At 37.2% G+C, this 19791-nt stretch overlaps 1 protein-coding gene across 2 annotated transcripts; it reads right to left on the bottom strand.

The window, feature by feature from the left end:
- Positions 1-423: 423 nt before the first annotated feature.
- On the bottom strand, positions 424-19675 carry LOC113230817 ((2R)-3-sulfolactate dehydrogenase (NADP(+))-like). Of its 2 annotated transcripts, XM_026464906.1 has the most exons (10): positions 19616-19675; positions 12731-12752; positions 11842-12012; positions 11439-11627; positions 8804-8919; positions 5410-5508; positions 4597-4683; positions 3350-3458; positions 2719-2879; positions 424-742 (listed from the first exon to the last, which is right to left on the bottom strand). In XM_026464906.1, exons 3-10 carry the CDS (start codon positions 11990-11992, stop codon positions 584-586), a joined length of 1071 nt encoding a protein of 356 aa, XP_026320691.1. In that variant the 5' UTR covers positions 11993-12012; positions 12731-12752; positions 19616-19675; the 3' UTR covers positions 424-583. The 2 variants fall into 2 exon arrangements, with proteins under 2 accessions (XP_026320691.1, XP_026320690.1); XM_026464905.1 differs by lacking the exons at positions 12731-12752; positions 19616-19675 and having other exon boundaries at positions 11842-12387.
- Between the last annotated feature and the right edge of the window lie 116 nt (positions 19676-19791).

Consider the following 19791-nt stretch of genomic DNA (forward strand, 5'->3'; position numbering starts at 1 on the left):
TCTTCGAATGTGTAGAATCTTAGCTTCCTTCGCTTGCTCAGGTTTCAATACAAGCGTGAAACACCAAGTTTGAAGCCTTGCGTAACAAATAACTATTGTTCCGTGAGTTTTAATTCGACAGATATTACTTTCGTACAAAATAATAGACCTCTCTACGAAATATCATATTAAATGGATGTAATACGAAATACGTTGAATATTTCTAGTTTTATTTAAAAAAGTTACTGATGTCGTTTTACTAATTAGGTAACGTACTTTCGATAATAAGTTTAAAGGTTTTTGATATCTCTTATATTTACGGAATTGTCGTCTGGGCACACTTAACGATTACACCCTGTATGTATATTATACTATGTTAATTGTATTTAATAAATAGTATAATGAAAAGAAACTCGTTCTGATAAAAAATATTTTATTGTGCAAATCTACCAATGTTTTTATCTAAAATTGAATATTTGTATGATACCTAATATAATGCTTAGTAAAAACTTGGACGGTGACTAAAAAGTCATCGTGTATATTGTCTACATTTTATTTTAGATGTGTATTCACTGGCTTATAGTTTGAATTTATAATAAAAAGCTCACAAGATTTCAACAGGTTTTATATGAAGCCGGTTTGCCATAATATTAAGTGCATCAACTTGGCCTTTAGCGTATGTAATACAGCCTTTCTTCGTCGTGTTCTCTGCATTACTACGCTCCTTGTCCCCTGGTACCAGAACTGGGAGAGTTGGATCCACCTGCAACAGTTACTTTTTTTATGACATTAAGTGACGGGACGAACAAATGGGCCTGTTAGTAAGCGACACGCCTGTCTATAAGGGAGATGCCACACGGGCGTTGCGTCGTCGTTCACCGTGTGGCATGTTGTTCTGACTTATATGTACTAAAACGCAGTTACGGCATCTCCCTAATAGTTGCAGTGCCACTCAGAGCTTTAAAACGCAAAGATCAGAGGGGCACTACCACTGCGCCCATCGAGGCATATGTTGACAAGTCCTATGTGCCTGTAATTTCGCCAGCACCCCTACCCTTCAAGACTGGAACACAGTAATGCTCGCATTACTGCTTGGCAGCAGGATTGGTAAAGTGACAGTACTAAAACTACAACATTACTACTACTAACTACCACAGTACATCTTTGAAAATGTAATTTATGTTAAGAGGAATAGTAATCCTAAATTTTTATTGAATTGATATTTAATTATTTTTTGTGAAATTACCCCACTAGTTTGTTATAATTATTAATACAAAGATCGAACACTCAGAAAAAATTCCTTCGATCCGGCCGGATTCGAACCGACGTCTTATAGCTTACCGTGGCAGACGCTATACCAACTAAGCCACGGAACGAACCAGCGGACCTCACGATTTTTTCTATGCGCTTGCGTCGTGTCTTTGTATTTGGTTTTTTCAACTATTTTTTAGTCGTAGCGCCATCTTTACAGTTACCAGTCCTGGCGGGAGATGTCGCTATTCGCTGTATTTTAAATTTTTATTGAATTGATATTCAATTATTTATTGTGAAATTACTCCACTAGTTTGTTATAATTATTAATACAAAGATCTAGAGGAATAGTAATATTTTTATGAAAAGTAGTGACAGACATAACATTAATACGAGGAATAAACAATAAACTAGCTGTTTTTGATAGTCGTCTTCACAAAGTGACAAATTCATTTAAGGAGCAATGTATACGCTTCTATAACAAGATTCCGGTTGATATACAAAATTTGCCATTCACGAGGCTTAAAACTATAGTGAAACAAAAACTTTATACCATTGCCTTACAAATAAATGGACGACGGGTCTAATACAAAAACCACGAAAAAAATGTCCCAAGTCAACCTATTTAAACGTAGTGACATGTAAAGGAATATGAAAAAGCTAAAACGTTGAATTTAAATTGTAATGTCATCGCAGTACTGTCTAATTTTGCTTGCTTCGCTGTCAGTCGAACAAACGAAGACTAAAGCGTGAATGACGCTCTGTATACGATTTTAACGCCCTATAAGTTCGGACACTTTTTAGCGCGGACCCGACGTCCATATAATTGTAAGTCAATGCTTTATACTAATGGTTATTATACAACTTCTGCGTACTTGGATGACAAAAATCCGTGGTAGTAACCCGTTTAGCTCATGGATGTAACGTGAAAATAAAATTGTAAATGTTGCATGTGTACAAATGTTATTTACAAAGAACAACCCCTAGAATTTCTTGCTCATTCTTCTCAGGGGAATCTGCTTTACGAATGAGCGGTGAGTTTAACCAATGTGACGATTTCAAGTGTAAGAATAAAATAAAGATTATTTGACTATGAAATATCAAATAAAGAATTTTTGACTTTAATTGATTTTGCTTTTGTACTTCCCTTGACGAACTCTTTCGCATGGAGCTTTTCAGACACGCATAAAATGACTACTTATACATAAATTGACTTGTTTGTTCTCCTAGACACCGTGGTCTTTAAAAAGGCTTGAAGGCTTTTTGAATTTAAAAATAACACATATTATAAGTATATCGTAAGCTTGTTTCAACCGTGTTTCCACACTTTATAGTAATCAGTGTATACCCTCAACTTTACTATAAGTATATTTTTCTTCTATACACTGTTATTACAGTGTTATGCGGAATTAACCAAAGCCATTTGAGGTTGTATGGCCTCTTAATAAAAATAAACTAAATTATTTGTGATGATGAGGAAGCATTTACCGGTTCCATGCCTCGCCAATGACATAAACAATCGGCAATGCGTTGTCCAAAGCCAGGCGCGAAGCAATTGGGATCTATTGCCACGAAACACTGGCCCAAGTTGGGTGGCCCTTCTTCGCTATCCAGCGCCCAGCTACGGATGTTATATGTTGCCTTTGAACCTGTAATTGTGCCATGTTAATAAAATATTTATAAGCCATTTTTAAGGCTCCAAGAAGATGTCTTAAGCACTGCCCATGACATTAACCCAGGATCCAGCTTAGAATAAAATAGAATAAAAAAGATTTATTGAAACGCAACAACACAAAGCTACTCAGAAAGAAAGAATAAAAAGCAAAAGTAAAACAAAAAGACATCAACGAAACAAACTTAATTATCAAATTTTAAAAATTAACACAATTTAGAATTACTGTTATGTGTGCAGCTGTAGCGTATGCAAAATAATAATAAATAATAATGATGACGCTTAAGAGACAAACGTTTTCGTAAGTAAAATTATAAATCAAATGAAAAATTACAAAGCGAGCGTACATAAATGAATGAGATAAGGGTGACTAACCTGCATATGAATATGCAGTAAAATAGGAGCAGTATGTACTCTTATTGCTAAAGAGGCATCAATGTTACCTACCAGATAATCCGCTGCATAGAACTTCGACCAAAGAACTAAGTGCGTATCCTTTGTAACCACTGGTTTTCTCAAACCCTCCCAGCGGCAACAATCGACCTGTATCAAAAGCCTGTAATACATAATAATAGTTATTTGTTATGCAAGGCTGCAAAGTTGTTGTTTGACGCGAGTACTTGTATTCAAACCTGAGCAAGCGAAGGATTCCAAGATTCCGAGGGTTTCAAGACACGAGACGCAAAACAACTTTGCTGCCGAGCGCAACACACAACTTTTCACCTCACTATAGTGAGGAACATGGTAGATGAAAGAAAAACAGTTGGAACATTTTTTTTAATAAAATAAATATTTGTTTAATAAACAAAATTAGTTATTGTTGTCAATTTAATGTCAACAATAATAAGAATAAAATATACCAACGGATTTATATTACATAAATAATGTACGACAAATCACGTAGTTGAATGTGCCATTATGTTTTTTTTCACCGAAAGAAAAAGTTAGATGCACTACAGTCCATCGTCAAACGCTTTTGCGTGCAGATTTCTAATGAGAAATAAAACCTTTCTGAGCTAGTGAGGTGAAAAAATAAAGAAAAACATTATCATAACTGGCGCACAATAATCAAATCCTGAAAGGTAACTCTCTACAAGACTTGTGTTCGAAACCTATGAAGTGTTATAGGTCACAAAATGTCTTTATAATTCTCGGAAAATAGAGATAACATAAAAAAACCAAAAACGTATCAGACATGGCCATGAAAGGATACCCGTAGCCGTTAAAATTATTTGGCTTTAATACATTCTGTTTTAACTTATACTATTTAATAACAAATAAACTTTATCTAGTATATAGAGATTGAATTTTTTTTTAATATATAACAATTGCGAATAGATGCAGTGGCAATGAAGACTATTATTTATTTGAATGTGAAACACTTAAATATAAGTTTTGAATAATACCTAAACTTATTGAATAAAATATAAGTTTGCGGCCTTGGAATCGCGCCAGAATCCAGAGCCTGCTCATTTACAACGAGCGATTCAAATGTGAGTGATCAAATGTTTTAACTCATACTATATATTTTCTTTGCTATCATTAAGACACAGGCGCTAAAAACTTACGGATTCCGCAAACACGGTCACGGTTTCCACAGTTCTCTCTTTCGTCATTCGTTCTCTCATCATTAATGACGTTCCCGTCCAGTTGTCGTCGTCTTAATTACTATCGAAACAAATCCCTTTACTTACTAGTTGGGCATCAGTAGTGGGCTTGCCATCGGGGCCTAAAGCCCACCCATCTGGTATTGGCTCCCCTTTATGTATTTGCACTTCTATCTGAAAATTAAAACAACATACGTAATTAATTATTAAGTTTAAGTAACACACTCTCGAATGTTATTATAAATTTGAACAAAATCATTTCAATTTTATTTGAATTTTTTTTATATGTAAAGTAGGTTACAATCGAATAGAAGAGTTAGTTCGAAGAGTAGACATCATGGCCTGTAAACATTTACAACACTGAATTGCTTATGCACAACCTGCCCTGGCGAGCCCTGTTGACTCCCTTTTTAAAGGACCCCTATGCCATAGTGCAAAGGATCCCTCCTTTGCACTATGGCATGGGGTCCTTTAAAAATGGGGGGACCTTGGGGACCATTTCACATCTTACTGGTTCGAGGAAGAAACGAACGTGATAATCTTAGAATGCCATACACCATTTGTGTTGTGATATGGGAAAGGACTCTATGCCTTTGGCGGCAGGTGCGATGGCGGCCCGGGCGGCGTCGTGGTGAATGTTCACCGATCCCACGGCGCCGACTCAACCGGCGAGAGGGAAACCCGGGGGGCTTTTAGTGGGGTAGGCCCTCCAGTCTGGAGGGAGAGTCCCCACATGGGCTCAGGGGTATCCATAAAGATTTCTCCCCGTCAAAAAAAAAAGTGCGATGGCGGAAACGTGACTGTGGCACCATTTCGAAGATAATCAAATGTGCACAATAAATTGTTAATTTCTTTGAAGGCTTTGCGTAATTCCCAAAATTCAGTTTTTTTATATTGTACCTTTCCTATTGCAACAGCCGTCGAAGCCATGTCCACAAGCAAAGAATCCCCATCGTCGGCAGGAGCACACATCGAGATCGGATTCGTCCCCATGGCACTCTGAAAATTTATTTCAGGAAGACATGACATGACATGCAGGAGTAACTTATCAACACGGAATTAAATTGGCGACGACTGTAATATGCAATAGGTACTCTTCCACAGATTATATATGTAGCACATGCATGGTCCTATAATATATAAATACAATAGAAGTAAACTACATTAAAAAAATACAATAAAATAAATAAATTAAAAAAAAATACTATAAAATCCTACAAAAAAGCCTTATTGTGCTGTTTTGGAGTGCAAAAATGATAGCAGCACCAAAAATATTATATAATAAATTTACAATTTTCTGCGTATCGATGTTTTATTTTTTTTTTGTTACAAGCAACGAAAATAAATCTTATACCCCTGCAATATGGTCGCTTCTTTTATCTATGGAAATTTTAATATAATATTAAAACGTCGTAACTTGTAATAGTAGATACTGATGGTATTGAACTTTCAATGATATGCCAACACGGTAAAGTTTAAATTATATTAACAATCCAGAATTTATTTCTTTTTAAATTTCAATATCAGTTTCAAATTAAGAATGTGATTTTTGGCAACTTCGGTTCAGATAGCAATCGAGGCTTAAGGCACTTCCAGGTTTTTTTTTCTTCCGTGGTCTTCTCGATGACTGTGAGTGAATACCTAGTAGCAACCACAGGGTAGCGATGCACGAGTCGAGTTATTTAACTCATGAACTCGAACTTTTCATGAACTCGAGCTAACTCGATTCGGTACCCGCCCGCTGAGTCGAATACTTCATTCATACAGCGCGTCGGGACCTTCGGAGCACGCTCGAGTCACGAGCGATGGGCGAGTCGAGTTAATTAACTTGAGTTACTCCCACGAGTCAACTCGAGCTAGGTTTTGTGAACTCGCCCCCCCGAATGGGTTCCCGCCTTGTCGTGGCGGGGGGACCCTAGTAGCCGTGGTCGCCCCCCCGAATGGGTTCCCGCCTTGTCGTGGCTCTAGTAACCGTGGTCGATTTCATCCCACAGTGAAGCTAAGAGGAACTCACGGGCCGGCCGATGGAGTTAGGCTGGTCCGAGGAGGAGACCGTACTGTGCGGGCTCGTCTTGATCTAGGCCAAGCGGGTCCGTGCGGACGCATGCGGGGAGGAGGGTTGCGGGGGAAGAGACGTGTCGGTGTGCCGTTGCCGGTCGTCCTATCCTCCGCGACTCTGGCGGGGCTGCACCGCTTAGGGTGCAGATGCAGTTGCGGTGGGGCCGGAGTTCGCTGCCCAGCATAAAGGGGCCCGAGATGGAAGGCTTACATTTGGAGTCGGGGGACCGTTGTGGGGCGGCCAGCCACTGATGGAGGCGCGAACGAGCGATAGCGTACCCGTTCCTCTACCTGCAGCGGAGAGGAGGAACACCCCGGGGGTTTGGTGCGGTCGGGTTGCTCCCCATCAGGGTTCAGCCCAGTCTCACATAACCCCGGTTCTGCCCCCGCAGGGCCGGGGTATCTGTCAGCAGATTCCCTCGGGTAATCAAAAAAAAGCTTTGTGACGAGCTGGTTCGATATGATATGATAATACAGCGCGTCGGCTATTCGGTCTCACTCGGTCGGTTCGGCGACCTTGAAGCACGCTCGAGTCACGGTCGGCAGACCGATCGTGCCCAGCTCGGTGAATCGTCGTCGGTTCGAGTTCTACTCGCGACTCGCGGTTGCTCTTTCAGATACCAAGTCGAGTTAACACCGAGTTGCAACTCGAGTTAACAGTCATGTCAACTCAAGTTACTCGAGTTGAAAAAAATACAATTAGTTCCATCGCTACCACAGGGGTGTTTAATGTAACCCAGAACGCAGTAAGGGTGAGGCCAGACGAACGTACTTATATGAGTTGTGAGTTATATTGTCTGAGTTGCGTAATATATGCTGCATTCGGTTTCATATAAAACTCCGGTTTATTGCACACGACGCACAGTGGGTCCAAATTGATAATTCTTGGACATAGGAATAACTTGTGGAGTATCGAGCAAATTTTTTTTAATGTGATCAATAATAACATTCCTAACAACTTTTATTCTTGTATAATTTCTTGAAAAGTTGATAGTTTCGGAGAAAAATAATAATTATAATTTTTTTGTATGGATAAAAATAGATTTTATTTTATATCTCAAAATATACGAAAATGTAATATCCGTGGTTTACTTACAGTTTAGTTCCAATCATTTTCTAAGTAGAAAAAAATAATCCGTCTGCATGTCACAAGTATTAAAGTTGTTACTATCTATGAATCATATGAAAAAAAACTTTTCTTTGCTCCATAACACTATATGAGTCAAACACCTCGTACAAACACTTAAAAGCAACTGAATGAAATATGTTCGTCTGGCGCCTCAACCAAATTTGAAACGAACACCATACAACGCAACTCAAAAAACGCGACTCACAGCTCACAAAATTACTCTCGTCTGGTCTCACCCTTATGCTCACATTACCTCTTGATGATAGAAAGAGGCAAGGTAGCTGCATCTCCCTGGACGAACTCTTTCACGAAGAGCTCTACTGCTACAAAAACATTCACTCAATCACTCTGGGAATATCCACCAACCAGGCGCCAAATCATGCTGTTTTGAACAGGATCAAGATTCGCAAAAAAGGGCATTGAATGCCAATATATGTAGGTATTGTTGGACACCATATCAGTTTTTTTTTAATTACTCCATATTGGTTTTCATTTAAGTATCGACTACTGTCGGGGTGGACGTATTCGGCTCAACTCACACTGGTGCAGAGACGAAGCGTCGCGACGCGTCATGTTTTTCGCCTATAGCATATTCATCTATATTTTCCAATTATTAAGGTACAAATTTGTGTTTTGCAAATATGGAATCGAGCGGCGATGCGCGTCGACGCTTGGTAGCATTCGAGCAGCTTCGCGCGTCGCAACGCGTCACTTGGGCGCCGTGAGGCGTCAGACCCCGACCAAACTGCAAACCCGGCGCACTAATACGAGCATCGTCGCGCGTCGTCGCGCGTCGCCTGGCGGTGGAGTTGAAAAACAGGACGCGACGTGACGCTTCGACTCTGCGCCAGTGTGAGTTGAGCTTTCAGGTGTACCGAATAAAGCTACTTTCTAAATTATAAGTATCATTTGTGATGCCAAATTGTAATCCCTCGTCGCATTTTACGTATCAAGATGATTACTCTACCTACATACACACCTGTTGTTATATAAAATAACTCTTATTGGATACCAACGATAAAAATGGACTAGGAATTCACCGGGTTGATCACTTTGTACGTAATCGAGAAATTAATCGTTAACTAAGTTTACAAATAGATTTCTTACGTGTTTAGCTCTGGTCGGCACCATTACAGGTGAAGAGTTGGTGAAAGCCATTCCTATAAAACCTTCGCTCTGTGCTTTTTGCGCCCACCAACCTGCCATGCCGAAATGATTGCACCCTAGAAGAATGATAATTGAATACAAAAATACTTTTACATATATAAAAAAAGAAATATGTTCAAGAATAATATCAAAAGTAATGGAAGGCTGTGGTCGTCTACTATTGGACATTTATCCATGCCTCAATAGGAGATATGCCTGTTCCTAGCAGCGTTATTTGGCATTTTTAGACTATGGCGAATTTGCGAATTTGGCATTCTGCTAATCTGACATTCTCCCATTTGGCATTTTGCGTTTCTGACATAAAGCGTCAAAACGTCTGTTCTCTGTCCGTTTTACCCCGATGGGAAAAAAGCGTAAAGTGCATGCATGTATAATGCAATATGTACCAGACAACCACACAAATTACCGGATCTCAAACTACGGTATTCCCTGTATTATGAGTACCAGAACAACGGATTTTAGAAAATATCAAGGAATCAGCTACTTCACCTATATGATAAAAAGAAATCCAATAATTTTGTAAAAATATCCTAAAAGTTTACTGTTATATTTGAAGCTCTTTCTGCCATGTAGGAACGAAAATTACCTACACTCAAAGGAAGAATCCGCGTAATATACTACAGGATCTAGAATTAATTGAAAAAAAAATTGTATTATAAATAAAATGTGTTGAAGTGTGAAAATAAACACTAAGAAAAACAATTGTGACTAAACAAAAGAAAGATAAAGTAGTAGATTGTACAACAAGTGCATAAAACGTCATTTTACCCGAGACGAGTGTATCGTTTTATTTCGAGGGTTATTAAGTCGAGGGTAAAATGGGTTTTATGAACGAGTTATACACTCTGCTTTTCATTTCGATTGCGAGGAAATTAAAAGCAATATTACAAATAAACGATTATTTAAATAAATTTGAACATTCAAATTTAATTAAATACATTTACATAAAATTACAACAATTAGACATATTTAATGTGATAAGAGCATAAAACCCTATTTTATGCAGCCATAAATACGAACTTTAAGAGCATGAGAAGTGAAAAAATGAAATTGCAATGGAATAAAAGAGTACCTAACAGAAAAGAAATTGTATGTCATCGACACTCAAACTGATGCAATCAAAAATTTTGAATTTCCATGCCATGGATAAGATACCACTTGTCGGCCAAATTCGTAAACCTGTAACCTCCATTAATGTGAACTTTTGAATAGGCTCAAAAACCAGAATTACCAAAACTAAATTATAAAACAATGTATATTTCTGATTATACCTTCATTTTGTAGCTAAAAGGAGGTGTACAATAGTATTCTTAAGCAATTGGTGCATAATGAGGGTTCTTAAAGCCGAGCACCATGGCCTACCCGGCGCCTCCACCATTTGTAACTGGGACGTAGCTCGGATTGCGTAGCGAGAGGTATTTTTATGAATTTAAACTGGAATAATCTTCAAAACTTGGTTTATTGTATTCTTTCACATATTTTCTTATTCGGGTTACATTACGTTATATCAAGTTGCTCCATTCTTTTCTTTCTTCATTTTTCAAAACATTCTAATTACAAAACTATTCATTCAGCCAGTGATTCTACTCATAGAGTAGAGCCTAGGTAGACTACAGTACTAAGTACGAGATTTTAAGACCTAATTATGGCGTAATAATTGCATACAATACTTTTTCTACGAGTAAATAAAATTATGAAACAAAACCAATATTTAATTTATAGTTTATTAACAATCCATGACAACAAACGCAAATTTTAACCCATTTATTAGGGTGGGCAATGATTCCACCAACAGCCTCTTCATACAATTTAGACGAAAGCCAGACAAACGCTACAGCTTAGAATAATAACGCACTACAGAACAAAAAAACCAAAGAGATAGAATAGAACTGGCCAAACACCACAAAAAATGTTTTAACCAAATTTTTTTTTATAAACATTTATAGCCCGGTTGCCAGACTTTAGGCTAATTTAACCAATCAGGAGGCAATATTGCGTTTGAGTAGCGTCCTAGATTGCTAACGAGAAAAAATAACCCCCCGCCCAGGTGGACAGGTGCCCGTGGTCCATCGAGGTGAACCAGGCAGATAATCCACGGGCAAGAAGCGAATATTTTAATTAACAAAAATACGACGTTCTTTTTTTGAAACTGATTATAGTCCTATGTAATAGTACTATAATACTCATTATAGTCAAGAGCACGTCAAGCTTGACACTTAAGATTTAAATCCAACTCTATGCCGCATACGATAAGAACGGTCCAAAGCACAAAGTGTCAAGCTTGACGTGCTTTTAATTGCACCATCAACCTTTCAATGTCACAGAGATATAATACAAGTTACTTTATACCGACAAGTTATTATATAGACAAAAGAAAGTTCAACTCTCGATTGCATCATCCTCACTTTAATTACGATGAATAGAACAAACGTAAGAATAGTGAACAAAAGGAGAATTCGAGAACTATTCAAAATTTCAGAAATAAGTGGCCATGAACCATAAAAGAGGATGATAAAAAGATGGGTTGACGATGGAGGAGGTCAGCATCGTCACAACTTTAATGCACATAACTTACGTTTTACTGAAACAATTCCAACTCCTGCTTCCCTAGCCTTCCTAATCGCCAGTTCCATGCAAAAATTGCCAACAGTGGCTCCGAGGCCATCACACCCGTCCACCCAGGCCGTCGCTGCAGACTCCTTCAGGATTACTGGCGTTGCCGCTGCATTCGTAGCTCCTGATTTAATGTCATTGATGTAAAGTTCTGGGGACATAAAAGGAATTATTAGGTAGAAAACAAAATATAATATAAGGATAATGTAAATCGTATAAATAATATCACTAATGTTGGAATAACCACGTGACATACACACAAAAACAATACAAATAAACTTAAACAATTTTTTTTTTCAAAAATGGGGGTCTTTTTCAAAAAATTTTTGGTTATAAATAATAACTTAAAAACGTTTTTACCATACCCAATCTATTCATTCCATGACTGAAATGTCCTGTCAGATCCGCATGGAGTAGCAGGGCAGCATGAGCCTTAGCTTCTTTCTCGGGAGCACCAACAGCCTTAAGACTATCCTCCATGAACCTCTTCGCTTCTTCCACACGTACTTCAGGCATGGTTAGCTATGATATGACTACTGGGAACATTGCAACTGGCATTATAAAGGGGGGCATTTCGTTATATAATCTTGTGCGGTTGTATTGTAGCGTTAAATTTCAGAAGGAAGCGATAGAATGTCGCAGAGAAAGTTTGTTGTTTACGTATAATATGATATACTCGAGATCTAGAGTCCTAGACATAACATAAGTATTTTTTGTATGATACCAAGTTCAGGACGAACTAGTCGTGCTCCTGTTGGTAAGCGACACGCCTGTCCACAGCAGTTACAGTGCTACTTAGAGCTTTAAATTGCTAACATCTGAGGGGCACAGCACAGCCATCGGGCCCGTCACGCTGTGACATAAGTTGACAAGTCCCATGTGGGTGTAATACCACCAGTCATTTCAAAAACGGAACGCAGTAATGCTCAAAGTACTGCTTGGCGGTAGCAATAGGTAAGGTGGTAGGTAGTACTTCCCTGAACGAGCACACTAAACTGTTATTAAGTTTATCGAATTTCACGATGTTACTACCATCATATTCAACTATTTTTATTTTTTATTTTATAAAATGACTTGACTAGTTTGTTATAATTAATAATACAAATATTGAACACTACATAAGTCCGGCTGAATCCAAAACAGCGGCAGCAGGATCGAAGAAATTTTTCTCGGCGTTCGTAACATAAGTTTTATGAGACCATTGACTCATACTCAGGTTTATTAAGTCGGATGTAAATATGAAATGTTTCTCACATTTGATGTAATAAGGCCACATCTGCAAAATGACAATTTTGCTGGTGAGAGATTTGAAGATTCCACGAACAACGTTTAGTTCATGTAGTTCATGTTTTTTCGTGTAGTTCATGTTTTAAAAGCCGTCGTAACCTAATGGTTTGACCTACTGCCTCTGAGTTTTTCGGAATTTATGTGGAAAAAATTTAATTTGAAATTTACCATGAGAGGAAAATATCATGATGAAACCTCTACGTCGAAGACGTTTCACAACCCTCGGAAAAGGTGAGAAGTCTCCAACCACACACGTCGAAATACTCAAACCCCTAAATGAGTCCATTCTCCACAAAATCCCCAATAAAATTTGTAATTCCCGAGATATTTTATTAAGTAGCCTAAAATCGCCTTTTCGTATTTCAAACATAACCTAAATATCGCCTAGTCGCCTATCTCTTTTTTAGTCGCCGCGCGACCCCTCAAAGTAGCCTAAATGGCGAAAAATCGCCTAATCTGGCAACAATGCCCATGACCAGCATTGAGACGTATAAATGAGTTGATATTGATAATAATAATATAACACAAGCACTTTTGACGTATAATCACAAGGGGGCTTAATTATACCAATAGTACGACTTATATATACTATTCGATACCTCCAATGAACACTACGTCGTCAGCTTAATTTTTGAGGCTGTTCTGTTTTTATTTTATTTTTTATTTCTTTTTTTCACAAAATTAGGGAAGCATGGTATTAGTAAATAAATGTGGCTGTTTACAAAAACAACAGAAAATGGCTAAAATACTAAGTTGACGTAGTGTTCATTGGAGGTATCGAATAGTATATATAAGTCGTACTATTGGTCGCTATACTCGAATATCAAATACATTTCACGTTAACATACTCGAAATAATAAAAATCAAAACACTCGAAATAGATAATAATAACGCTATAAATTGAAATTGTCACGGCAATTCGTCAGTGAACTGTGACCCTAGAATGACCGACTTCTATGCGGGTAATTATAATTAGGCCACAACAGTTCTTCTATTATTGGGAGCGAGGCTTATTTGGAATTATGTTTTAGTAATCGTATTTTTAATAAAAATATTTCAAACTTAACTTACCTATTATATACGATACGACTATTGGAGGTATAATTTACGAAAACGTTTATTTATAAGCACTTAAAACTGAACCACTTATGTAATGACATATTATGTTCCTTACAGCGCTACATTTGATACGCAATCGTGTTACAAACAAATCTTTATCTCTTCGTTTGTTTATATTGACATTATGTAAACGACACGTTCAATAAAATGAGCTAACACCACAGATAATACAATAAATGCTATACTAGAACTAATACTATGTAACCTTGTCGTATCTATCTAAACACGTGAAAATGTTAATATTGACCAAAACCGGTGTATATTAACAGCCACAGAGTGTTTAGAGATATTAGAAGGGCTAATGACCTGAAATTGACCCTATTCCAATGAATATTATTATTAATTTAATTTGTGATAAACTATAATTGTACCATTGACGCAATGTTAATTTAAAAAGTGTTATTATCATTAAAAAATGTAATATAATTAAATGTTTTCATACTTTCTTTATTTTATAATCTGAAGTTAGTATTTATTATTATTATTGTAATATTATACATGAAAATAACATCCAAATATATGTACTTTACATACATATATGTATCATTTAAAGTAATATTGTAGAAAAAAAAGTTTTGTGTAGGCTACACTACTTTTCTTTTTTATTATACCAAGTGATGCGGTGAACAAGAGCACCTAGTGGTAAGCGACACACCTGTTCATAACAGTTGCAGTGCCACACAGTGCTTTGCTTTAATTGACAAGATCTGAGGAGCACTGCTACAGCGCCCGTGTCACCCTGAGATATAACTTGACAAGTCCCATGTGCCTGTAATTGCACCAGCACCCTTACACTTCTTCTTCTTAGGTTTACGCGACTGCTATACACAGGAAATTAAACAATTTTTTCGGCTGTCAGCCGTGGCCCCGAAACGTTGATTTAAAAAAAATACGACATTTAAATTCGGAAAAAAAAATAGTTTCGTTTCCTATCTGTAACAATCGTAAAACCTAAGAACTCGGTAAATATACACGCCCGGACACATAATTCGAGCCACCTTGCATTTTCATCCTAATAAAATGTTATATAAAAATATAGTTCGCATCAAAGAAAAATGGCGTATATTTGTTTTTTCAATCAAACCAACGTTTCGGGCCCTTTACAGGTCCCATGGTCACGGTTGTCCCGAAACGTCGGTTTGTTTGAAAAAACAAACATACGCGATTTAAATTCGCAAAAATAGTTTCATTTCCTATGTATAACAATCGGGAAAACCTAAGAACTCGATCGAAGAAAAAGTTTTCTCCGATGTTTCAAATTCAAATTTTCAATAAGGGCTTAAGAAAATGACGTTTGGTGTACCAGTTCCAAAGTTGCATAATAGCATTTTTGAGTAATCACGCATTGTTTAAGCTAAGCATTTAATATTGAAAATACAAGGTGGTTCGATTTACGTGTCCGGGAGTGTATAAGCGATTTAGAAATCATCATCACCTTCAAAGCTGTAACACAATAATGCTCACATTACTGCTTGACGGCAGTAATTCCCTGGACGAACTCTTTAACGGGTAGTTCTGTACCGCCTCTCACTTGAGACTGGTGTAGTTCCCAGGTCGTGGAAGCTTGCAAACGTGCAACCTGTACCAAAAAAAGGGAAGTAGAGCCGACCCTGTCAACTATAGACCTATCTCAGTCACTTCCATACTCTGCAAGACTATGGAACGTGTCCTCAATAACTATCTCCTATCGTACCTTGAAGACAACGACTCCTCAATGATCGCCAGTACGGATTCCGACGAGGGCGATCTACTGGCGATCTTCTTGTGCATGCCTGTCACATATGGAGCGAGACTATAGAAAAGCAAAGCGAATTACTTGCAGTGTCTTTGGACATTTCTAAAGCCTTTGACAGGGTCTGGCACGCAAGCCTTTTAAGTAAGCTTCCCTCTCATGGGCTTCCCACTGACCTTTGCAATTAGATCTCGGATTTCTTGAGCGAACGTTCGATTCGAGTGGTCTTAGAAGGCTACTCTTTCGAACATATGGCGATAGAGTTCCTCAAGGTTCCGTACTATCTGCAACTCTCTTTCTGCTGCATATCAATGATATGTTAATTCTAGGTACCTTTGCGTAAGCTGATGACAGCACAGTTGTAGGTGAGTACTTGACCAATGCAAGGGTCAGTGTAGAGGAAATCCAGTCTTGTCGAGAGTCCGTGGTTAGCCGTTTAGATTTGATACTCCAGGCTAGCTCCGACTGGTGCAATGCTAATATTATCAAATTTAACGCTACCAAAACGCAGGCGTGTCTATTCTCCACAAATCGGAGTCCCTTTGAGTTGACTCCGACTTTTCGTGATATATCCATACCGATAGCCGATTGTCTCCAGCTACTTGGAACAGCTAATTGGACCTGTCGTCCAATTTGAACTTCGGCAGATACATTGAATCAATGGCCAAAAATGCAGCAAGGAAGCTTGGGATCCTTTCCAGGGTGAGGCGTTACTTTACACCGGGACAGTTGCTTCTGCTGTACCAAGCACATGCCCGATCGTGCATGGAATACTGCTGCCACCTTTGGGATAGCTCAAACATATCAACTGGCCACTTTGGATTCAATTGAAAACCGTGGCAAGAGGCTTATAAGTGACTCGGAATTAGTGGAGGCGAAACTGCAGAGTCTTGAACACCGCCGTAAAGTTAGTTGCCTGCTTGTCGGTATTGTACAGGATATATCACGGAGAGTGTGTGATGGAATTATGCGATTTAATTCCGCCTTCCTCTTTCGATTACCGGGGGACTAGGCGTAGGCTTGGGTTCCACCCCTATACTGTGGATATTCCAAAGATTCGCACGAAGCGTTACGCTTCCACATTTATATGGCGAACGGCAATGGAGTGGAATTCCCCGCCTGCAGACTTGTTCCCTGAACTTTATAACTTGGGTCTTTTCAAGGCGAGAGTGAATAATATTTTAGGCATTATCTAGGTGTGCATGCTCCATCGTCGACCTCATCATCACTTCCCATCAGGTGAGATGGAGGTCAAATGCGCACTTATATTTTACCACTTTCTATTTCTTTTTCTTTTCTTATTTCTTTTTATTGTGTTTTGAGCTGATAGTCTGAATTATAATTATTTTATGAAAAAAAAAAAACGACCTCAAAAGTTAACTCCTTCGCTTTCGCTGTGTTCTTTACCGCGCTCTCAGTTCTGTGAAGAAGAGTAAATTTATTAACAGAACAAATGGGACGAAAGTACCAATCGTTCTGTAAACAGAACTAGTGCGACAGAAAATTGTCAGTAGTTCTGTGAAGATAACTGTCTATTTGTTAACAGAACAAAGACAGAACTGTACAACTGAACTAGTGGGAATAAACGTCCTCAACGATAACTGAAACGCACATGGATTCATTAGGATTATACTTACATGCTAAGTTTTATTGACATCGGAATTTAAAAAAATGTAATAAAAAAGAGTTCAAAAATAAGTACTGTTGAATTAAAAACATAAAACTTAAATATAAAAATACATACGACGGTCTTCAGTTCCGTATGGTAGAATTAAGTCCTGTTTTTAGTCCTGTATTAGAGGACTTTAACTAAGTATAATTGTAAATTTATTAAAAATTACAAACATACCATTGTAGTAGTTGACTTTACTAAAGAGTTATTTATCAACATATCTATCTTATCATCAAGAATAACTTGTAACGAAATATTGTTTGTTTTACATTTACATTTAAATTAGGTTTACTTTTAATTAGTCAAAAAGGCATTGAGGAAAAAACTCATCGTGTTACTGCAAGCTGCAAAGGATAATATTAGTTTATTTATAAACGTTTGTAAAATAAAGAAATAAGCTAAATGTTCATTTGATTAATCCTTTACGTCAATAACCTTGCTTAATTTAATATACAGTTGTTTGAATAACGCATTCAACGCCACCGGCGCGGTCGTGAGTTATCTCACACGATTCAGTGATCGCCGAAGCGCGTACGGAGGAGCGCGTCTTTTCGATATACAACTTTAGTAAGTTTTTATTTATTTTATATTTTAAGTTGTATGTGTTCTTAGTTTTGAATTTTGTTTAAATTATAATGAGGAGCTCGACAGAATTTTAACGAATTATACTTAAATTAAACCAACTTAGAGACAAGGTTGTACATATTTTTCCTTAAACATGCGATTTAACTGGTGGGTTATCTACAAAGTTGCTTTTTTAAATAAGTTAAATATTTGTATGCACTCGTACCTGTCCGTTACGACTCTTATAAATCAGTTTGTGTGTAAATAGAAATAGTGTAAAATATGAAGTCTGATATTTACCGAGTTCTTAGGTTTTTGCGATTTTTAAAGATAGGAAATGGAACTATTTTTTTCCGAATTTAAATCGTGTATTTTTTTAAATCAACGTTTTGGGGTCACGGTTACGGCTAACAACCCAAAACATATTTTAATTTCCTATGTATAGCAATCGTGAAAACCTAAGAACTCGATAATAGTAAATATATTTATATACTTTACTTATATTTACAATTCTATGCATTTATATATCTGTATAATTTTATTCGAGTATTCGATATTTGTAAACAAGTTTCGTCACCAACTAATTTATTATTAAGTAATCCGTGTATTGGGGAATGTGGTTATATACTCATTGTATTACCTACTTTATATCTTTCATTAAAATATTATCCAAGGTCTTTGGAAAACGCTTGAGAACAATAAAAAGCATGTGGTTAAAGAAATAAAATTTTCATACTTTACATGTTATACTAAAACCATATAAGTAGTATAAATGTACAAATCGCATGGACCTTAATATTAAGCGTTCATTCATACTGGACAAAAATATTTGGAACAGCTGCTTTATTTATACGTTGCATCAGAGCGGTCTTTATAATAAAACTTATTGTGTTATAGGGTGGAATGATCCGCTTCCTGTGCAACGACTTAATGTAGAACAGTATTTCCAGAAACTAACAACAAATGGATCAATAATATAATAAGCTTGTACCGTGTATTCAAAAGAAGTGGAGAACAATTTGAAATACAATTGAAAAAAGTAAACACCATAAAAAAATAGACAAAAAATACGTAATTTTCTGTAATGTTTTTATTTGATTTTGCATATCAAATAAAATCGATTTTGTGTTAAACTAAATTTACATCGCTGCTGAATGCAATGGAAGCAAATTTTTGTAACCTATAGTTACAAAAATTGCATACAAACTTAGAGCCAAAAACAAGTCGCACGTCTTTCGAATAATTCTTGCGGAATCTCGGAAATTCCTGCTGCTACCGTAACGAACTACGTACGAATCTAGTTTGTGCGTTACACAATTTGACATAAAGTTCATTATGCTATGTACAATATCATTACAAAAATTTGCTTCGATTCCGTTTAGGGATTCCGGAACCGGGTATGTTTCGAATAACCGGGAATTTTTGTACTAGTATTCAACGGAACCGGGATTTCTCGGTTCTTGCAGTACTCCAAATATTAGCTATTTGTTGTTCAATGGTGACACAATCAGTAAGTGTGAGGCCAGACGAGCGTAATTTTGTGAGTTGTGAGTCGCGTAGTTTACGCTGCATTCGGATTCATATAAAAGTATGATTCGTTTCACACGACGACGCAAAATAAGTTATCTACCGACTCACGGGCGTAATGACACCTCCGTAGGAGTGAAGGAAGGAGTCACTTTGGTATAGAACGCGCGTAAGTATAGACGTTTCTTGCGAAAATATTCGAAACGGAGATTAAAATATAAATAATTGAACAACTTACTTGATTGTTATTATTAGTCTTTCCTCTGGACTGATGGCTTGTCTCATATTTGTATCTGACTTAGTAATAAAAGGTTTTACTAGGCTTAATAATTCTTGAAAAACATTTATTGGACTGTGGTAGTACTTAACAAATTGAACTGGATGTTCATATGCATTTGTATATAATACATGAAA

Source organism: Hyposmocoma kahamanoa, unplaced genomic scaffold (genome assembly GCF_003589595.1).
Source record: "Hyposmocoma kahamanoa isolate Upper Pololo Valley unplaced genomic scaffold, ASM358959v1 64, whole genome shotgun sequence".
Taxonomy (NCBI): Eukaryota; Metazoa; Arthropoda; class Insecta; order Lepidoptera; family Cosmopterigidae; genus Hyposmocoma; species Hyposmocoma kahamanoa.

Excerpts from the sequence above, each read along its gene's own strand:
- LOC113230817 (XM_026464906.1), bottom strand. The coding sequence starts at position 11,992 with ATGCCTGAAGTACGTGTGGAAGAAGCGAAGAGGTTCATGGAGGATAGT. Across the intron at positions 11,628-11,841 it reads TCATGGAATGAATAGATTGG|AACTTTACATCAATGACATT; the intron begins GTATGGTAAAAA and ends TTATGTCCCCAG. Across the intron at positions 2,880-3,349 it reads TCTATGCAGCGGATTATCTG|GTTCAAAGGCAACATATAAC; the intron begins GTAGGTAACATT and ends GCACAATTACAG.